We start from the raw sequence: 17,505 nt of genomic DNA on the forward strand, positions 1-17,505 counted from the left end.
ATTTGGCCAGGAACAGGTCGTTAGAGACTTTAGCAAGGGCAGTTTCCGTAGAGTGGAGAGGGCAAAAGCCTGATTGAAGCGGGTCAAGAATATTATGAGAACAAAGGAAGTCCAGGCAATGGTGATGAACAGCACGTTTGAGTAGTTTGGATAGGAAGAGGAGGAGGGAGATAGGGCGGTAGTTGGAGGGGGATGTAGGGTCTAGCAAGGGCTTTTTAAGGAAGGGCGTAACTACAGCATGTTTGAAGACATCAGGAACCGTAGAAGTAGGGAGCCAAAGATTAAGGATGTGACAGATGGGAAGAATCACAGCGGGAGTGATGGATCCGAGTAGGCAGGTAAGAATTGGATCAGAGGAACAAATGGTGGGTTTGGAGGCAGAGACAAGGGATGTCGACAGGGATGGCGGGGGAGGCAACATTGTTGAGAATTCAAGGTGGATCTTGTGAATTTTGTGGAAGAACTCTGCCATCGTGTGGGGGAAGAGCGAAGAGGGGATGGGAGGCGGGGGCACTTTGAGTAGAGAGTTAAACGTGACAAAGAGACAGTAAGGGTTGGCACTAAGAGAGTTAATTAAACTGTTGTAGTAGTCCTGTTTGGCAAGCGAGAGGGTAGATTGGAAGGATGTTGGCATGAATTTGTAATGGACGAAGTCAGCGTGTGGGATTTAAGCCAAAGACGTTCATCAGCTCGGGCACAGGAGTGCAGGTAACAGATTTGGGGGTCAACCTGGGTTGGAGTTTTGATACCTTACAGGACGGGAAACGGAAGGGACAAGGGTATCGAAAGAAGATGAGAGAATGGAATTATAGGAGAGGACAGCTTCATCAGCAGATTCGTTCGACATAGTAGTAGAAAGGAGAGGTGAGACAGTGGCAGAGAGCGTATCGGGGTCAATAGCCTGAAGTTTCCTAAGCGTACGCGTAGTGATTGGTTGGGGACGGGGAGGAGGGTGATGAGTCGTGAAGGTTAACAGCTGATGGTCAGAGATGGTAAGGTTTGAGGTGCAGAATTCGATGCTAGAGCAGTTGGAGGAGAGGACGAGGTCATGGCAGCAGTCTTTCTGGTGAGTAAGGGCAGTGGAGCACAGCTGGAGGTCATACGAGGATGTTAGAGCGAGAAACCTGGACGTATAGGAGTCAGAAGGGTCATCCACATCAATGTTGAAGTCGCCGAGAATAAGGGAAGGAGATGAGGGTTCAAGAAAGGAGGAGAGCCAGGAGTCAAACTCCATTGAGGAAGGGGAAGGATTTGTCAGGGGGTTGGTAAGTAACTGTTACTCTGAAAGACAAGGGGGGCGAATAACTTCAAAGGAAGGAGAACAGTGAGTTTGAGGCAGAAGAAGGGGTTGATATTTACAAGACGGTGAGAGTAAGAGTCCAACACTGCCTCTGTGACCATTCAAGCGAGGTGAGTGTGAGAAAAGGTACCCTCCATGACACAGGGCGGCAGGGCAGATCCAGGTTTCAGTTAGCAGGTGGAGCTTTTTAGAGATAAAGAGGTCATGGATGAAGGTAAGTTTGTTGGATAGGAAGTGGGCGTACCACAGTTCACATGCGAAGGGCATGGAGGGAGGAGGGGAACAGAAATAAGATTTGTCAGATTGTGGTGTGATCCCCACGAGTAGGCCGAGGGATGATTGGGAGGACCAGGATTAGGATCGATGTCCCCAGCAGAGAGCAAGAGGAGTAGGAGGATGCGAAAGTGTGGGAGAGGCATGGGGGCTATACCGTGGTGGAGATGCATATAAGTAGTGGGGATCTCTGTATGAATCGGAGCGAGTGTAGTAGCTGTAAGGCTGAGAAGAGGGAGGGGGAGAAGAGAGAGGGGTGAAGTGGTAAAGCTGAAATGTGACTGGTGTGATGATTTGGAGGTTAAGTGGCGAGGGGATGGGGAAGGTTAGTAACATTAAGAGGAGTTGGTGAACAGGAGTCATTGGGGAGGGAGTGAGAGTTGTCCTAGATATGATGGAAGATAGATAAGGAAGGGTGATATATATATATCACCCTTCCTTATCTATCTTCCATCATATCTAGGACAACTCTCACTTTATATATATTTTATATATATTTTAAAGTATTGGGGTTGTTGAATTATATTTTTAATTTAGTTACTTTTATTTTATTGGTTGAGCAACAGGTGGAGGATGATTGGTGGGTGGGTCTATATGAAAGGTGAACCTAGAGGTGGATCTAAGCTGAGTTCATGGTGTGACTGTGGAAACCATCTCCTAGAGGTAGGTTATACTTTAGTGATGGGCATTTTTCAGAAGTGTCTCTGAAGAGAGCCAGAAGTGGCAAGAAATGAGTTGGGGTTCAAAGGCTTGAGGCTGGATTAGTTTCTGAAGTGTCCCAGCGCAATTTTCTTTTTAAGGTCTCTTTACTTTCCATGCATTAACTTGACATTCCTTATGATTACATTAATTTCAGTCAGATTCTTCTTCCACTTCTGAAGGTATCTCTCAGCTCTAATAGGTTTCTTCACCTCACTCGTTAACCATGCCAGCTGCTGTCTGGTCTGCCTTCCTCCTTTTTTTAATACATGGAATGTATGTAGTCTGGGTTTCTAGGATGGTATTTTTGAATAACATCCATGCCTGATGTATTTTTGACCTTGTGCATCTGCTTCTCTTAAGTGTTGTTTTTTGGGGGGAGTTTTTTTACCATTCTCCTCATGTTATAATATCCTTTTTTATAGTTAAATTTATTTAAGTATTTATGTACCACTTATAACCTAAATAGTTTATATTCAGGTACTCAAGCATTTTTCCCTATCTGTCCTGGTGGGCTCACACTCTTATCTAATGTATCTGGGGCAGTGGGGAATTAGGTGACTTGCCCAGAGTAGAGAATGACACGGGGCCCTGTCCCCATGAGCTCGGTCCCAGTGTCCGCCCCGTCCCCGCAATTCATCTGATCCCATCTGCACAAGCCTCAAATAGTTTTATACTGAACTTATTTGATCAATAATAAAAATCCCTAAGCACATGTGCACTCCTACCTCTGTGATTCCTGCCTCCATGATCCGTAGCTCCGTGGCAGAGTAGGCAGAGACTTGGTAGTAGTGGCGCGTGTGTGGGTGGTGGTTTTCAGCGCTTTCCTACACTTCCCACAGCTAGAGCCAGTGGCGGTTTCTGTACGTTGGTTGCTCTTTGCACACTAAAAAAAAAAGGTATGTGGGAGAAGGGCCACGATAAAAATACAGGCAGGGGGCAGGGAGATAGACAGACAGAAAAAGACACACACACACACATACACAGAAAGACAGGTAGGTGGCAGAAGGGGCATGAGAAACGGGCGCGTTCTGATACAGGGCATGGCCTCTTCCGGTGGGGGGGTGCGGTTAGCGGCGCTCTTGTAAATTTTTTTTTTTTAAAAAACCGCCACAAGTGGCCGCTTCGAGGACTGGGGTGCCGTCAGGTTGCTGATTTGGTTCTCTGGCCCTGGGCTTCCCAGTCCCGACGGAGGTGTACTGTTCGACCAAGTTGATGAGGTGCGCGCTTGCCTGTGGCACATCTTGGGGAAAGACCGCCCGGACGTGCAGTGCACAGGGATTGGTCCATGCTGCAGGCGGTGGCGGATGTGGGGGCTAGTACAAGTGTGCGGTGCCAGGAGGACATGTTGCCATGCAGACCCAGGCCGTCCCGCTCCCAGCTGCCTTCACGGTGGGTCCCAGAGCACTGGGGGCAGGAGTTGAACACTTTATTGGTTGCAGCTTTGTTTTAGTGTGGCAAATACGCGCAACTCCGTTGGAGTTCTGCTTCCTCCTACAGCATCAGTCGTCCCCCTCCCTCGCATCAGCCCCGGGAGTGCTGTTTCCTCCTGGAGCATCAGACCCTCTCCCCCCATTACTGTTGGATAGGGGGGAGGAGGGAAGGGAGAAGGGGTACTGCTGGAAAGGGGAGAAGGAAAAAAGGAAGGAAACAGCTGGCAGGGAGATTAGAGGAGAGGAAGAGGTCAGGGTGGAATGGAGAGATCAGAGAGGGAAAGGGGAGAGACAGGAATGAGAAATTGATTCTGGAAAGGGGAAACAGGGAAGGGGTGCTGCTGGACACGGGGGGAGGTAAAAGGAAGGGAGAAGGGCTACTGCTGGACAAGGGGAGCAGGCAAGGGGTGATGGTGGACAGCTGAGGAGAGAGAAAGAAAGACAGACACATACATCTATTCTAGCACCCGTTAATGTAACGGGCTTAAAGACTAGTTAAAGTGTAAAAAGAAACAATATTCTGTACAATTGTCATTTTATAAATCAAAGTTCTGGCTGCCAAACTAGAGGAAGAGATCTTCAGCTGACAGGACTTAGTTTATAAATGTTTATCAACACAACTACCGTGTTTTCCCGAAAATAAGACCTACCCTGAAAATAAGCCCTAGCAGGATTTTTGGGGTAGGTCTTAATTTAAGCCCTACCCCAAAAATAAGCCCTAGTCCCGGGATTCACCGGCAGTTTCCCTTCCTTCCCTCCCTCCCTTCCCTTGTGCAGCAGAACCCTTGAGTGACCACCCCTGAAGTCCCTGCTCCCCCACCTTGCAGCCAAACCCCCTTCCTTCCCTCCCATCCAAATCATGCCGACCGCGAGCGAGCCCTAATGGTACCTCCCTAAGCAGTGTTGAGCTGGCAGCACTTCAAACAGGCTGCTTTGGACTTGTCTGTCTGTGAATTCACTCTTCCGCTTTACTGATGACATCATCAATAACGCGGCAGATTGAATTCATGGACGGACAAGGCAGAAGCAGCCTGTTTAGAGTGCTGCCGGCCTGACGCTGCTTAGGGAGGTATGTAGGGCTTGTTCGCAGTGGGCAGGGTTCGGATGGGAGGGAGGGAAAGATGGGGGTTTGGCTGCGCAGCGGAGGCGGGTGCTCTGGGGGGGGGTGCTCGCTCTAGTCTTTTGGGCAAGGGTCCTGCTGCACAAGGGATGTTTGCTTGCTGTCTTCAAGCTAGTGGTGGTTTTCTAGCCCAGTCTACTCGAGTGTTCCTCAGAAGCATCAGCATCTACTAACCATGGTTGAGGCTTCTAAAATAGGCTAGGGAGCATACTGTGGCACTTGACACAGGTGGGTGCCTGGTCAGAAAACTGAAATTCTTATGCTTGGAGTCCACAACCTTTTTTTACTTTGCTGCAGAAAAAAGTTTCTAGATAATGTAATTACAGACAAATGCCTGCAGTAAAGCACATTTTTAATTGGTGTCATGCTTACTGCTAAAATCCCACATGTAGATCACACAGATTTCAAATGTGTAAATGTTGTACATTGAACTTCAGTCGATTGGTAAACATTATAAAAAGTGGGAAAATAAATGGATAGGACAAACAGGAAACTAGGGAAGACTTTCAGCATATTCCATAGAGTGCTAAAGTCCTAGTAGAATGATTTAAGTTTTATATTGTGTGGAGAGGAAGAATCACTTATTTTCCTTGTCTTAAATATATGGTCTCTCTCAAATCTGTCTTCAAATTAACTATTTTAATGGACTTTGAAAGCATTTTAGTTTTCTAACAAATATTTCCAGACTCCTGAATCTTCATCCTCTGGATGAGATTAAATGTGGAGAGAGGGGAAGAAATGTAAATGTGAAGGAGTAGGATGATCTTTATCCTAGCAGGTGGAAACTGCATGAGCAAAGATAGGCTTAAAGAAGAGAATTTTAAAATAAATTACCAAAGTCATGAAGACAATTACTTAAGGTCCTAAGTTTGTAGGATTATATTTTTTTTGAGTCTTGTGAAGACTGTGTTAATGAAATCTTTTTCTCTCTAACTACTTTTCCAGGAGAAGTGATGAAGACTTCCTCAGGCGAGTTTGCTGATGATCCTTGTTCCTCTGTGAAACGAGGAACTATGGTGCGAGCAGCCCGTGCTTTATTATCGGCTGTTACACGTCTGCTTATTTTGGCTGACATGGCTGACGTCTATAAACTGCTTATTCAACTAAATGTTGTAAGTAGAGTATTTCAATTAAAACTATAGCCAAATTTTTCCTATTCTCTTCTTCAGTTTGCTCATCCACATTGTTTTCAGCTTGTTCTTTTCCACCAGGGTTACCCAATTACGTGAACCTAAAATCACCCTAACATCAATATTTATTTAACTTCTTAGTTCTAGGTGGATCGCAAACTAAACATACAAAATAAAAACACATCATAACAAAAAACTTAAAATAGAGTCCCCGGCATATGCCTTAGACTCAGCGGACTTCATAATGTCCAAGTTGAGGTACAGCAAAGGCTTTCTGAAAGACCAAATCTTAAGCCCCTTCCTAAGCGGCCTGCAAATATAGGGGTAATACACTTCAGAGTTACAGCCCAGCAATATAAAAAATTGACCTGTGATATTGTTCCAAGCATATTAACTGCATAGAATGAACCTCCAGCAACCTTTGACTGCTCCTGCATGCCGGCCCAGGTGCACTGCTGGCTACTAGCTCCGCAATCTGCAGGAGGGGTTCTGCGCGGGATACACCGCTTGACCTCCAGGGAAAAGGTACGCGAGGGAGGGTGATGATTGTTAGTGTCGGCCGGGGCAGGATATGGGAGGGATCCCTCCTGTCCTGGCCTAAGGCAGACCTGCAGGAAGTCTAGGAGGGTTTTGGATGGTCACTGGGGGATAACCCGAATATAGGACAAGACCCCCATTTTTGGCCCAAAAATCTCATCCTATATTCGAGTATATACGGTGTCTTCACTGTAGTGTTGCTTAACAGATCCACTGTCAGGCTGCAGGGACTCTTGGGAAAATGTTGCTGAATTTTTAGTAGTACATTGGGGCACCTGGCAGTCATGGAAAGATGACAGAAAGCATTTTAACTTCTGTTCTGTTATGATTGGAGGGGATGCGGTGCTTAAATTGGTCTTTGGAGGTCAGCTTCAGCTGTGGAGCTGCTCTTGTAACACAAAATCCAGGAATTTGAGTGAAAGTATAAAATGGTGTTGTGTGTTAAGAGCATTGTCTGAATGAAATCGTTGCTTTATTTTTACCTTTTATAGGTAGAAGAAGGCATTGTAAAACTTAGAAATGCTGGCACAGAGCAGGATTTAGGAATACAGTATAAAGCCCTAAAAGCTGAAGTGGACAAGCTCAACATAATGACAGCCAAAAGACAACAGGTACAGTTAAGATCGAGTATGGTCATTTAGGGGTAAATATAACTGGTGGTGGTCAGTGATTGATTTTTTTTTGCTTTTTTTTGATTTTCAAAACCGGATCAGCACTTAACCAGTTAAGGGCCAGTGTTCAACACGGACAGAAAGCAGTCTTATTATTATTATTTTGTCAGGCTACTTTATCTGGTTAAGTATTGGCACATATTGGCAGTTACTGCAGCTGAATATCCCCTCTAACTGGTTAAGTAGCACTGAATATCCTTTGATAGACCTGTACAGGAAATTTTAACCAGCAGGACCCTCTCCTGCCCAGTTAAATAGCTTAAATATTGACTGCTTCATTTACATGCTTAAGATCTACAAGCATGAGAGATATTGCAATATGCATCCTTCAGATTGTCTAAATAATTTAAATTAGAATATGGTCAGTTGAAAAAAAGACATCAGGCTTTGGTCTGGAGAAAGAGGTCTGTTCAGTACAGTGCAATATAGTTTAGCACTTGTCATACATTTAAATGCAGGAATTTAACATGCAATACATGCAAAGCCTTTATACCAACTGCTGGGGATGCTTTTCTGCACAGAAAAGCACTTTACTTTGTGATGAGAGCATGGATGCACTTAGTGTGGATTCACTTACCACATCCTGTAACTGTACAACTGATAGCACATGCATTTTCCACCCCATAACATGGTATCGGTGCATGAATTCATGTGTACTGTAACGCCAGCAGTTCAGTAATTCAGGTGTTCACTTAGTCTAAGTTCCTAAGCGTACAATGAAGTATGTGTGCTGTTGCTGCAATTGCCTCCTCTTGTTCAATAGTAATGACAGTCTTGAACCACTGGATGTATGCACCTTCAATGTGGGGGGGTGTAGAGAGAGCCTCATTTGCATTTATTCCACTCCACCTCTCAGGGAAAAGTATTTCAATTCGATTTGGACTGTTGAATTGATTTTTTTTAATTCAATTTACTTTTCCTGTACAATAGGGTGATATATTTTTTTTGTTACGGCCTGGCGGGTTTATTTTTGTAGCCTCTTCAACCACCCCACCCCACAGTCCTTTGCCCTCTCCAACCCCATGCTGGTGCTGTGGTGTAAACAAAACAGAAAATACTTTTCTTTAGCAACTTTCCAGACCAGCATAGGTTAATCTTACAAGCGGGTATATATCTCATCATGACCAGCAGGTGGAGACTGAGACAAAAGTTTGGAACTGTACATATCATGTGACCACTCCCTAATTACCTCAGTCTTCTCTCAGTCTCCAGCAGGTGTAGTGAGCTGTACCCATCTACCTTGGTAGGGCTGCTGGAATTTGTTTAGGAATTTTTGTCTTTTTTTGTTGCCGGACTTAGCTTGGGTGGATCATGTTTGGGCGTCTGTCCGACCTTGGGGGTGTCAAACCTGGTGGGTCTTGAGCAGGGTCCCTCCCCCCCTTTTTCCTCCACCTCCCCAACATTTTTCTAGAGGTGCCTCAACAATCATATTGTTTAGAGAGCCAGTGAAGTCTGTTCTGTGTAAAAAAAAAAAAATCCTGAGGTAGTGCCTGTCTGAAGGGTTGCTTTCCCTTTAAATATCATGTAAATTACTGTATTTTTCAACTAGGTCGCGTATGGAGCAATTGAGCACTTCTCAGACATGAGGCACTCGCTGCCGGCCTGAAAACAGCTGTTCGGGCTGGTGTGGTGGAGGAGTCTCAGCAGTGAGTGCCGGCGTCCAGGGCTCCCTGCCGCTAGTGCCTCGCGAGCAGGCAGATCTTTGCAGGGAAGCCTGATCTTTTCCTTCTGCCCTTGGAGGGATTTCCTCAGCCACGCCGGTGTGACTGTGGATTTCCTGTCAGCTGTCTTTTTTTTCTCTCAGCTGATGCCAGCTTTTGAGGGGTGGAAAAAGTGCATCTTATGGAGCGAACAATACTGTAGTTTTGGTTCTGGTCATGATGAGATATATACTGTATACCCACTTGTAAGATTAACCTATGCTGGTCTGGAGAGTCTAAAAGAAAGTAAATTAGCAGGTAAGAACCTAATTTCTCCTCCTTCTCTGTTAGATCCTAGCTCACATTCGTTAACACCAGCTCTGGCAGGATACATGTTTCAAATCTGACATATTGTAATCAAAATAGAAAAAAATATACCTTTCCTTCCACTGCCATATCCAATATTTCTGTCCCACTGTCTACCATCTCTCTATATCTCGCTCTCCCTGCCTTGTGCTCTGAGTCAAATCTCTCTTCTTTTTCTTGCAGCATCTCTCCCTTCCTCCCCTCTTTACCATGTGCAATGTTTTTTTTTTTTTCTCTCTCCCCATGCATCATCTCTTCCTGCCCTCCACCCTATGTCCAACATTTCTATCTGTCTCTTATCCATGCATGTCTCCCTCACCCCTTACTACCTTTTTGTTTACTCTTGGCAGAATTCTGTGCAAAAAAATTCTAAATTCTGTGCATAAATCTCCCCCCCTTTTTTTTTTTTTTTTTTTTTCAAAACTGCAATAACTATTTTTAGTGCAGGCTGGCATGCTGAATATTCTGCGCTGCTCCTGAGACTCAGAGTTTCTATGAGCGTCGGAAGCAGCACAGAGCATTCAGTGTGCTGGCCTGCGCTAAAAATTGATATTGCATTTTTGTAAAAAAAAAAAAAGGGGGGGAATTGGCAAATACTGCAAGTTTATTTGTCAAAATTTAAACAATATTTTTGTTAATTATCCATATTCCATTTAAATAGTTAAAATAAAATGGTTTTCTTCTACCTTTTTTTTTATATTTCTTTATTCATTTTCATATTTTACATGAAGTGTACAAAATATTGAGTTACAACTAATGAATACACAATATCACTTTTATATCTATTACATAATATTCTGAACAAATTTTTTTTATCCCCTCTCCCACCCTCCACCCTTCAAGTACTTTCCAATCACCTTATACATATTGTATACCATATTATAACATGTTATGTAAAATTATTTTCACTACCCCCCCTCCATGTGTGCCATAAAGAAGACAAGATAAAGAAGAAAAGAAGAAGATAAATCCTACTATTCATTCAGTACAATACTTTGTCAATGGCCCCCTTATTTTTATAAATTTAGGATATGTCCCTCTTTGTATTGCTATTACTCTTTCCATTTTGAATATATGACAAATTGTATTCCACCAAAATGTATAATTAAGGTTACTATGATTCTTCCAGTTATTGGTTATATGCTGAATGGCAACCCCTGTCATGACTAGTAAAAGCTTGTTATTTTCTGGTGAAATTTGACTTTTTTTTCTCATCATCATTCCAAATAACACTGTATCATATGATATTGCTACATGATTTTCCATCAATTTATTAATTTGTGGCCAAATTGCATTCCAAAAACTTTTAATGTAGGGACAATGATACAGTAAATGATCCAATGTCCCAGGTTCCAGATTACAGTGCCAGCATTTATTGGACTTAGAACTATCTAATTTTTGCAAACGTGTAGGGGTCCAAAAAGCTCTATGTAATAAAAAGAACCAAGTTTGTCTCATAGATGCTGACACTGTACATCTCATTCTCCAAGACCAAATTAGTGGCCATTGAGATGCAGTAATTTGATGCTTAATCTCAATGCTCCAAATGTCTCTTAGACCATTTTTTGTTTTTTTATTCAAATATCCAGATATTAATTTATACCACAATGCGGCTTGATGCCCTAGGAAGTCTGCTTGGAAGCATAAGAACTCTAAACTATATTGATTATTCAATGTTTTCCATTCAGGGAACCCAACCTGAATGGCCTGCTTCAATTGCAACCATTTAAAACTTTGTTTTTTACTAAGACCAAATCTATGTTGCAATTGTGAAAATTCCAGCAGTTTACCTTCCGAAATAACATCATTCAGAGATCTAATGCCTGCAATAATCCAGTCCTTCCAAAGGATTTGAGCTCCGCCAATTTTAATCTTGGAGTTTATCCATAAAGACTGATTAGTTGACCTGTTTATTGGGACAGGTGTTAATTTACTAATAAACCTCAACGTTTTCCAAGTATCCATTAATATCTTATTTTCTCTGTATCTTCTAGCCATGTTGATACTTGGAAGATGAACTAAATTTAGGGGAAACATAAGGCGCCATTCCAAATATAACCAATCCGGTGCATTATCTATCAGTTCTGGGAGGATCCAATACATACCCTGACGTAAAATATAGGCTTGATAGTACCTATAAAAATTTGGAAAATTTACCCCTCCCTCCTTAATTGATTTTTGCAAAGATACCAAAGCTATTCTATGCATTTTACCAAGCCAAAGAAATTTCATTAAAATGCTATTAAGCTTTTTATAAAAGGACCCCTGAAAATAAATAGGTATCATACTCATTTGGTAGCAAACTACAGGCAAGATCATCATTTTAATAGTTTGAACTCTCCCCCACCAAGAAAGATGTAACGGATTCCATTGCTCACATAACTCTGTAACTCTTTTCAATACAAATTTTTCATTTTCTTTTACTGTATCTTCAATTGTATTTTTAACTTGAATGCCAAGATATTTAAATCCTTCTTCTTTCCATATGAACGGAAAAGCGTCAAATAATCCTTTTACACAATGAACATTTAAAGGTATAAGTTCAGACTTACTCCAATTAATTTTATAACCTGAAAATTTGCCAAACATATCAATTAATTCCAATAGACAAGATAAGGTAGACTCTGGATTCCTCAAATAAAGTAAAATATCATCCGCATAAGCTGAAATTTTATATTCCATATCAGAATATGGAATACCCTGTATCCCCCTTGCTTGCTGTATTGCTAACAATAAGGGTTCTAATACAACATCAAATAACAAAGGAGATAAAGGACAACCTTGTCTAACTCCCCTCTGCAATTGAAAACCATCAGATATCATATTATTAATATTTAATCTTGCAATCGGGAAGCTATACAATGTTTTTACCATTTGTATAAATCCAGAACCTATACCAAACCATTCTAAAGCCTGATACATAAAATTCCATTCTACCCTATCAAACGCTTTTTCTGCATCCAAGGAAACTGTAAAAGCCGGTTCATCCATTTTTTTTGATAAATTTAACATATGAAACAATAATCTAGAGTTATTAGAGGAATGTCTTTTAGCAACGAAACCCGTCTGATGCGTGTCTATAATATGTGGGAGAGCTTTGGCTAATCTCAAAGCCAAAATTTTCGCCAAAAGTTTATTATCCACATTTATTAAAGATATAGGCCTGTAGTTTGAAACCAAAGTAGGATCTTTATTTGGCTTAGGCAAAACAATTACTATTGATTCAGCCATAGTACCTTTAATATCACCTTTTATAAGTTGTGTCTGATATAAATTTAGTAAATATGGGGAAAGGACATTTTGAAATGTTTTATAAAATTCTACTGTATAACCATCACCACCTGGAGCGGATCCAACTCTAAGAGATCTCAACGCTGTTTCTAATTCTTTTAATGATATAGGTTCATCTAAACTCCGTTTTATATGATCAGGAACCTTAGGTCCAATAATTAAATCTAAAAATTTTTTACCATCTTTTTGCCTCTCCAAATAAGGCTCGGAAGAATACAGGTCCTTATAAAATTTTAGAAATTGCTTTAAAATTATATCCGTTTGATTGGTTATTATACCATTATCATCTTTTATCCCATTAATGTTAGTTCTTCTTTTTTTTGCTTTTAAGATAATTTGCCAATAATCTTCCCGCCTTATTAGACTTTCCATAATACATTGTCTGTTTGGAAAACAAGTCTCTTCTTATCATTTTTGAAGCTAATTCGTTATATTTACCTTTTGCTTTCAAAAGAGCTTGTAATACATCATGTTCCCATTTGCTTACCAATTTAGTTTCTAGTATTTTAATTTCTTTTTCTAACTCTATATACTGTTTTTTAATCTGTTTCCTAACAAAAGCCGAATATGATATAATATGACCTCTCATAGTCGCTTTTAAAAGCGTCCCATACATTTTCAATAGATGTATCTTCCACTAAATTAATTTGAAAGAAATCACTAATTTGTGTTTTAAAATTTTCCAAAAATTTTTCATCCACAAGCAATGCATTATCAAATCTCCAAAGAGGTCTTCTATTTTCTAATTGATCTAATTGTAAATCTATCCATACTCCCGCATGATCCGAAATGATAATGGGATCAATGGAAGCCTTAATCACTTGCTGCACCTTATGTGATGAAATAAAAATATAATCTATTCTTGAAAATGATTTATGAACCTGTGAACAAAATGAAAATTCCTGATCATTAAAATGAAGAATACGCCATATATCCTTCAAATCACATGATTGAACCAAATTATCTAAACCTAAAGATTTTATACTTTTACCTGGTTTTTTATCCATTAATGGATCCATTACAGCATTAAAATCTCCAGCCACCACTAAATTAGAAGCAGCCAGTGGTAACAACATACTCTGCAATTTTTTTAAGAATTCTGATTGATTCGAATTAGGGGCATATATATTGAACAACGTCAGGGCATTATTTCCCATACTTATATCAACATGTAGCCATCTTCCATGTGGGTCCGAATTTACTATTTTAAAATTGGCCATACACTTTTTATTTGTAAGAACTGCTACTCCTGTTTTTTTACCCTTTGCTGGAGCAAAAAAACATTCTTTCACCCACCCACCCGTTAGTTTCTGTGATTCCTTTATATTAAGATGGGTCTCCTGCAGACAATAAACATCCGCGTTTTGCTTCTTTAAAAATGATAATACCTTTTTCCTTTTGATTACATGATTCAGGCCATTGACATTAATAGAAAATATCTTAAAAGACATAATATATTTTATACTCCTTATCATAATCTTCCTCTTCCCTTCTTCCATAACTAAGATCTAAAAAACTTCTCCCCATGGCACACATTCTTACCTCCAAATTACCCAATCCCTTATTAATCTTTTCCTTAATCATCCTAGTAATATCTTTAATACCCACCTTCTTCCCACCCCTCCCTCCCCAATATAATGACTGCTTAAGGACACACATTAGACAGTAATCCCAACTTCCCCCCTCCCCCCCAGGCAATCAATATTTATTAATAACCCCTTTATCCTTTATTGAGACAAACTCACTACCTCTCCACAATATATCTAATTATATCTCTCTTCTTTTTCCATTTTAAAGTAATTAATTTCTCTATCTATTATTTAACCTTTAGTCACATAACCATATTTATTTCCTAACATTCCATTAATGCATTTTTATCATTTCACCAATCTCTAATTCATTCCCCCAACATTTTATTTCATTCAAGAAAATTCTATCATAGTCATATATTTAATAAAAAGTATCATTTTCCTATATCTTATATTATCTAATCCATCTTCTCCTATCCTCCTTTAAATATCCAACAACAAATATCCATCTCTTCATATATTTCTGTTAAAAAAAATTTCAATTTTATAAGTTTTTATCCCCTATTTGTATTTAAACATTTGTATTTCATTTTCAAAATAATTTTTTTCCCTCCTTTTTATATTTCCTCTTCTCCAAATTAAATCCAATCTTTTTAAAACTATATTATCACAACATCAATCTTTACATTCCTTCAGCTACCACCCAATCCCCAAAGACCAGAAAGCCTCCTCAGCCTTGACAACCAATTTCAGACCCATAGCAAGCATTCCACTCTTCACAAAGATACAGGAAGGACTGGTCAACCTTCAATTAGTCAACTACCTGGACAAATTTAACCTCCTTAGCGAACACCAATCAGGATTCAGGAAAGGATACAACACTGAAACTGTCCTAGCCTCCTTACTGAACCACCTCTATGATCTCTTCAGTAAAGGCAAAAGCGCACTGATCCTACAATTAGATCTCAGCAGTGCGTTCGATTTGGTAGACCATGAAATCATGCTACTGTGCCTTGAAGCAATGGGAATAACAGGAAAGACAAAGAAATGGTTCCAAGAATTCCTAACAAACAGATCCTACAGAGTAATTGGCAATGGAAACTACTCCAAACCTTGGAAAAACCCATCAGGCGTGCCTCAAGGTTCCCCCCTATCACCCACACTTTTCAATATCTATATCGCCTCCTTAGGCCACCTACTACAAAAATTAAATTTAATACACTACATTTACGCCGACGACATATCCATCCTTATACCCTTAAACGACATCACAAAAGAAATTGTAGATAACCTCTCATACACAATGACCGAAATCAATAAATGGACCAACAACTTCAAACTAAAACTTAACGCAGAGAAAACAAAAGTCTTTCTGGCTAGTCCTAATGACAAAATTTCAAATACATCGATAAAAATAAACAACCACGAATACCCAATTTCCAAAAACATAAAAATACTAGGTATCACGCTAGACACTCATCTAACTATGACTGACCACACAAACGCACTAGTCAAAAAATGCTTTTACACGTTATGGAAACTAAGAACCATAAAAAAATACTTTGACCCTACATCATTCAGGTTGCTGGTACAAGCACTGACACTATCCCTTCTTGATTATTGCAACATCATATATCTGGGCATCCCACAAAAAACAATCAAAAAACTAAGACTCATACAAAACACCGCCGTCCGCCTAATTTTCGGACTAAGAAAAAACGACCACATCAGCCCCTACTATAAAAAACTGCATTGGCTTCCAATAGAAGCGCGAATTATATTCAAATTTGCTTGCACCTGTTTTAAACAAGCCTGGGGAACAGCACCTTCATATCTACAAACACACTTCACCCTACACAACCCCACAAGAACGACCAGGAACAAAAACATCTTTGCTTACCCAAAGATTACAGGCTGCAGATACAAAGCCTTCCTAGATAGAACCTTTAAGTTCCAAGCGAACAGACAGCAAATCTGGCTGAAAAACCACATAATCGAACCCAACGTAACTTATAATGCATTCCGCAAAACAATCAAAACTGCCCTATTCGCAAAATACATTGACTAAAACGGTCCCCAACGTCACCAGGTCTCCTCTCCCCACAAAACGCATTTTCTCTCTCTCTACAAACCCCTCATACCTTGATCTCCTCGAACCCAGAACCCCAACTCATGGTTGTTCTAAATCCCTCAGACACTCATTACCCTTAGATCTCCAATCAATTAATACGTAACTTTCGCATCTAAACTATTGTATTGCGTTTAGACTCTTTGTACGATATTGTATTTAGACTTAATGTATAGTATTGTATTTAGACTTAATGTATAGTATTGTTATTCAGCCTCACGGTATTGTATAGTATCGTATTGTATGTGGATCTATTGTTTTGTTTTGTACTGTTTTAAAACCTTTAATATTCGCTGAATGTCCAGCCTTCTTACTATGTAAACCGCCTAGAAGTCGTCTGACTATGGCGGTATAGAAAAATAAAGTTATTATTATTATTATTAATAAATTCTTATGTATCTTTCTTTTATATTATTCATTTTCCTTTCCTTTACTTGCATTTAAATATCATATAACTTGTCCTTTCTATCATTAGTCCATTCTGCAATCTTTTCCTTATTGTCCTTTCATTCTTTACTTTCTCCTTTTCTGACTTATTAAATAAACTGAACTTTCATATTTATTTCTTATCTCCATCCATCCACTCTTAAAGACTTTTGACTGCAAATTGTCATTCATTTTTTTTTTTTTTATAATATCCTTTTAGTCTATCAGTCCTGCTTTCTTCTTCTTCACATCTATTTATTTTCCTATTCAGTCTTCACTTTTCCTTTTGTGTTAATTTGTCCAGTCCTTTAATCCTTCTTGTTCATTCTTTACTCCAACCATCCATCTTTCAGTCTCCTAAAAGTTCAGTCTAATAACTTCACTTTAATGTCTTTCCAGTCTATCCTTCTTTCTACTTTCTTTTTTACATTCTTTTATTTTCTTTTTCACTTGTTCATTTTTATTTCCTATTCTTTGTTGCATATTCTTCTTTTTCCAACAAACAAAAGTCCCATAGTTCTTTATATTTAATTTTTTGTTAAATATCCACCAATCCAGTCTTAGTATTTATCCCTTCATTTCAACACCCATTGTGCTAAAATGACATAGGTTCTGATTTTGAAAGAAAGGTCTTTAGTTTTTCCGGATCAACAAAATACAAAGATTTATCCCCACAAGATACCCTCATTTTTGCTGGGTAATATAACCCATACTTATATCCTTTTTCCTTTAATTGAGATCTCAGATCAAGGAATTTCTTCCTAATATTTGCTGTATTTTTAGCAAAGTCTGGTAAAAACCATATTTTGGATCCTTTATAGTTTAAGTTTTTATCTTTTTTGGCAGCATTTAAAATTTCTATTGCTTGCTGGTATCTTAACATCTTGAATATTAATGGTTTTGGTCTCCCTTGATTTTCCAGACTCTTTATTGGAATCCTGTGTGCCCGTTCTATTTCCAAA

At 39.7% G+C, this 17,505-nt stretch overlaps 1 protein-coding gene across 2 annotated transcripts in view; it reads left to right on the forward strand.

The window, feature by feature from the left end:
* The window catches only part of CTNNA1 (catenin alpha 1), a 179,110-nt gene that overhangs the window by 35,968 nt on the left and 125,637 nt on the right, over positions 1–17,505 (forward strand). For both annotated transcript variants that reach the window (XM_033927160.1, XM_033927161.1), the window contains exons 4-5: positions 5,771–5,937; positions 6,984–7,103. In XM_033927160.1, coding sequence (XP_033783051.1) covers positions 5,771–5,937; positions 6,984–7,103 — 287 coding nt within the window. The remainder of the gene's footprint in view (positions 1–5,770; positions 5,938–6,983; positions 7,104–17,505) is intronic.

The sequence above is a fragment of the Geotrypetes seraphini genome, chromosome 18 (genome assembly GCF_902459505.1).
Source record: "Geotrypetes seraphini chromosome 18, aGeoSer1.1, whole genome shotgun sequence".
In the NCBI taxonomy this organism is placed as follows: domain Eukaryota; kingdom Metazoa; phylum Chordata; class Amphibia; order Gymnophiona; family Dermophiidae; genus Geotrypetes; species Geotrypetes seraphini.